General features: G+C 51.5%; 1 protein-coding gene across 1 annotated transcript in view; it reads left to right on the top strand.

Moving 5' to 3' along the window:
- LOC133135080 (SRSF protein kinase 2-like) overlaps positions 1-5,000 on the top strand; it is a 39,015-nt gene that overhangs the window by 30,326 nt on the left and 3,689 nt on the right. Inside the window, exons 13-14 of the mRNA XM_061251838.1 lie at positions 3,482-3,589; positions 3,924-3,993. Of these exons, the coding sequence (XP_061107822.1) occupies positions 3,482-3,589; positions 3,924-3,993 (178 nt within the window). The remainder of the gene's footprint in view (positions 1-3,481; positions 3,590-3,923; positions 3,994-5,000) is intronic.

Here is a 5,000-nt window from a genome sequence, read left to right as displayed (position 1 = left end):
CTCAAATACAAGTCTTTGTACAGCAATATACTTCTCACTCCTCAGCAAGCATAAGGGGGGCTGTCCAGATGCTGGAAAGGCAGATAAATGCCATTGAGAGGAAAGATAAAAGAAAAGAACTGAGTTCTTTGCTGCAGGAGAGAGTCGAGGGAGCCATAGTGAGGGCTCGGTTCATGACTCTCAAAGGAATGGATGCACCAAGCTCTTTCTTTTTTAACCTGGAGCGATCCGTGGCGCAAAAGAAGCAGCTGGCGTGTCTCCGCCTCCCTGGTGGGAGGGTGACTACAGACCCAGCGGAGATGAGGAGACACGAGGTGGAGTTTTACACTGAGCTCTACAGGGCACAGGAGTGTGACCCAGACTCCACCACAGAACTGCTGCAGGGGCTGCCGCAGCTGGGGCCCGAGGAACGGGACACCCTTGTGAGCTCAGCCTGGAGGAGATCAGCCTGGAGGAGCTCAGCCTGGAGGAGATCAGCCTGGAGGAGATCAGCCTGGAGGAGCTCAGCCTGGAGGAGATCAGCCTGAAGGAGCTCAGCCTGGAGGAGCTCAGCCTGGAGGAGATCAGCCTGGAGATCAGCCTGGAGGAGATCAGCCTGGAGGAGATCAGCCTGGAGGAGCTCAGCCTGGAGGAGATCAGCCTGGAGGAGCTCAGCCTGGAGGAGATCAGCCTGGAGATCAGCCTGGAGGAGCTCAGCCTGGAGGAGATCAGCCTGGAGGAGCTCAGCCTGGAGGAGATCAGCCTGGAGGAGCTCAGCCTGGAGGAGATCAGCCTGGAGATCAGCCTGGAGGAGCTCAGCCTGGAGGAGCTCACAACAGCCGTGAAACAGCTCTCACTAGGCCGGGCGCCTGGAATAGATGGGCTGACCTCAAATTTTTATAAGCAATTTTGGGGATGTCTTGGTGCTGATTTTTTTGAGGTCTTGAGGGAGTGTTTTCGAGGTCTTGAGGGAGTGTTTTCGAGGTCTTGAGGGAGTGTTTTCGAGGTTTGAGGGAGAGTTTTTGAGATCTTGAGGAAGTGTTCTCGAGGTCTTGAGGGAGTGTTTTTGAGGTCCTGAGGGAGTGTTTTCGAGGTCCTGAGGGAGTGTTTTCGAGGTCTTGAGGGAGTGTTTTCGAGGTCTTGAGGGAGTGTTTTTGAGGTCCTGAGGGAGTGTTTTCGAGGTCTTGAGGGAGTGTTTTCGAGGTCTTGAGGGAGTGTTTTTGAGGTCTTGAGGGAGTGTTTTTGAGGTCCTGAGGGAGTGTTTTCGAGGTCTTGAGGGAGTGTTTTCGAGGTCTTGAGGGAGTGTTTTCGAGGCAACGCGCAGCGCTCTCTCTCCTACCAGAGAAGGGGGACCTGGCACTTTTGAAAAACTGGAGACCCGTCGCTCTCCTCCGTACAGACTACAAGCTTCTTTCAAAATTACCGTCAAACAGACTAAGGAACCCTTTAGGGCTACTGATTCACAGGGACCAGTCGTACAGTGTGCCTGACCGCACAATCGTGGACAATATCTTTTTAATGTGTGATGTGTTAGATGTGTTCAACATCTACGGACTAAATACTGGTATCCTATCTCTGGATCAGGAGAAAGCCTTTGATTGAGTGGATCATGTTTTCTTATTTTCAACGTTAAGGGCTTTTGGTTTTGGGGCGTTTTTTGTCATGGCTGGGGTTATTGTATGGAGGGGCAACTTGCATGATCAAGATTGGGGGTGGGTTGAGTCGCCCAGTCCCTGTCCAGAGCGGGATCAGGCAAGGTCGCCCTATCTCTGGTCAGCTCTACAGCCTGGCGATTGAGCCATTGCCCTGCCGGCTGAGAGACAAACTCGCACTCGCTCACCCTGCCAGGAGCCATTCAGAGTCCCAGCCTGACAGTGTCTGCCTACGCAGGTGATGTCACGGTTTTTATTAGAGGGCAGGGGGATGTTCAGGTTTTAAGTGATTATCTTGGGTTGTATGAAAAGGCTTCTTCCGCAAAAGTAAATTGGGGGAAATGTGAGGCATTGCAGGTGGGGCAGTGGCAGCAGGGTGGAGCACCCAGTCTACCAGAGGGTCTCAGGTGGGGAAGAAATGGGATGAAGGTTCTGGGGGTTTTTTTGGGAACAGAGGGTTTCCAGAAGCAAAACTGGGAGGGTGTAGTGGAGAAGGTGTGCGCCAGGTTGTCTTCATGGAAATGGTTGCTGCCTCAGCTGTCCTATAGGGGAAGAGTTCTGGTTGCCAATAAGTTGGTGGCCTCGACCTTATGGCACAGACTAATAGTTTTGCAACCACCCAGGGGTCTGATCCAGGAGGTGCAGAAGCTCCTGGTGGACTTCTTCTGGTCCGGAGAACACTGGATCAGAGCAGCTACTCTGTACTTACCCCTGCATGAGGGGGGACAAGGCCTTATGGACATCGCCTCGAGAGTAAAAGCATTCCGAGTGCAAACTGGTCTGCGGTTTTTGTACCATCGTGGATTGAGCTGGCTGGAGCGTTGGAGTGTTGCTGAGGAAGGCTGAACGATTGGGCTGCGACAAACAGCTCTTCTTGATTCAGCCTGAGGAGGCTGACCTGACTGGGCTCACTCCGTTCTACCAGTCAGTAATACAGGCTTGGAACGTTTTTAAAGCTACTCGCGCACCTGCTGGAGAGCCGGGGATGTGGCTATTCAAGGAGCCACTGTTCTATAACAGATTCCTACCCAGTAAAACCTTGTCCTCAGCCAGCCTACGTTCCAGCTTGCGGGAGGCAGGGTGCACGAAGTCGGGGCACCTAATAAGGTCTACGCAAGCTTCAGTGGAAGTGCTTGGAGAGATGGCCAGCATCAGGTCCTCAAGGGTGCTGCAGAGGATAATAGAAGAGGTCTGTGCATCCCTGCCAGAACCCCTCAGAGCGTTTGTGGAAAACAATACCCAAACTGACCAATGGGATGATGAATGTGAGTATGTTTTCCCTGCTCTGGCTGTCACTGCCAACACGGGGGAGTGGCAGGAGGGGCAGGGGCAACTGCTGTCTTTTAGGACCCCGGAGCTGGGGCAGTTTCAGGCAGTAGGAAAGAAGGCAGCATACTATGCTTGTGTGAAAGTATCTCAATTACACTCACTGGCAGGGATGAAGGCGTCGAGTTGGGCCGAATATTTAGGTCCAAACTTTTCCCCAAATGGCTGCTGGAGGTCCCTGTTTAAGCCTCCCATTGAGAAACGGACAGCTGACCTCCAGTGGAGGATCATTCATGGGGCTACAGCCACAAACAGACATCTGGTGCACCTGGATCCTAGTGGGCTGTCCTTTTTGTTTGGAATCAGAGTCCCTAACCCACCTGTTTTTACAGTGTTCTCGCTTAGCACAGGTTATTGGCTTACTGAACAGTTTTTGTCAAGGCTTGGGGGAGGAGTTTTCATGTGAGGTCTTCATTTTTGGGCCAAGGTTCACGGCACAGAAGAAGCGTGTACAAACTCTCATTATTTTTTTTTTATCTCCCTCCCTCTCTCTCTCTCTCTCTCTCTCTCTCTCTCTCTCTCAGCACAAGCACTTCACGGAGGACATCCAGACCCGGCAGTACCGCTCCATCGAGGTTCTGATCGGGGCGGGGTACAGCACCCCCGCCGACATCTGGAGCACCGCCTGCATGGTGAGGAAAACACACACACACTCTCTCACACACACACACACACACACACACACACACACTCATACACTCACACACTCACACACACACACGCACTCACGCACACACACACTCACGCACGCACGTGCTCGCACACACACACACTCACACACACACACACACTCTCACACACACACACTCACACACACACACTCACACACACACACACACACACACTCACACACACACACACACACACACACACACACACACACACTCACACTCACACACACACGCACTCATGCACACACACACTCACGCACACGCACGCTCACACTAACCCCCCCTACCCCCCCAGGCCTTTGAGCTGGCTACGGGGGACTACCTCTTTGAGCCACACTCTGGAGAAGATTACTCGCGGGACGAAGGTGAGTCCAGGCGCTGCAGTGACTCACTCATACCCCCTGCTGGCCATTTAGAGAACAGCAGCTTTCACTCTGCACTTGTTAGTTGAGCACTTAAATATTTGTTTAATTGTTTTAGTTATAATCTAGAACGGATTGTCTATCATATTTTAGATATGTAGTGTAATGACTGCTTCTGCTTTTGGGATTTTTCTGCTTTGGAGATGCTCTGCTCTACATTTGAACTTTGACCATTGAACCTTGAGTTTGGAGTTCAGAAATAAAAGCAGAACCAGCATCTCAGTCCCACTGGCCTCTGACCTCTACACTGTGTTATACCCCCCCCCCCCACGTTCCCCTTTCCTCACCCAATCCCTCCATCCCTGAAACACACTCTCCCATAGCACAGTGTCTCTCACTGTCTCACTCTCTCTCTCACTCACTCACTCACTCTCCCATAGCACAGAGTCTCTCTCTCACTCACTCTCCCCTACTCTCTCCCTCATTCACCCTGTTCTCTACATGTCTCTTTCTCTCTCTTCCTCTCTGTCCCCCCTCTCTCACTCCCTCTATCTCTCTTTCTCTCTCACTCCCTCTCTCTCTTTCTCTCTCTCTCTCTCCCACTGTGCTACCTGCTCTGTACCTGACTCCCAGTTCATATCAGGCTCTCTGCCCCACACTCTCTCTCTCTGACTCACCTGGTTTCACCTGTACCTGATTAACCCCCACAATCCTCAGGTAAACCTGTTACCATGGAGACCCATAGGGAGAATGTGCTGATGTGTTCATTCATTAAAACATTCTCTAGCCGGTTATATTTAGTCTTTCTCATGGACTCGGTGGGTAAAGGCTGGAATTCTGATGCCTACTCTTGCATGAGTATTAAAGCCCAGTGTTATACGTGCACAAGCTGTGATACTGATCTGAAAATATGAATATAATATTCACTCAGGAGACCGTGTGCTTTATGACAGCATGAATTTCTCTCTTTTATTCTTTTCTCTCTATCGCTCTATCTCACCTCTGAGGGG

This window comes from Conger conger, chromosome 8 (assembly GCF_963514075.1).
Source record: "Conger conger chromosome 8, fConCon1.1, whole genome shotgun sequence".
Classification (NCBI taxonomy): Eukaryota; Metazoa; Chordata; class Actinopteri; order Anguilliformes; family Congridae; genus Conger; species Conger conger.
The sequence above is the reverse complement of the archived record's forward strand: the minus strand, read 5'-3'. Positions and strand labels throughout refer to the sequence as shown.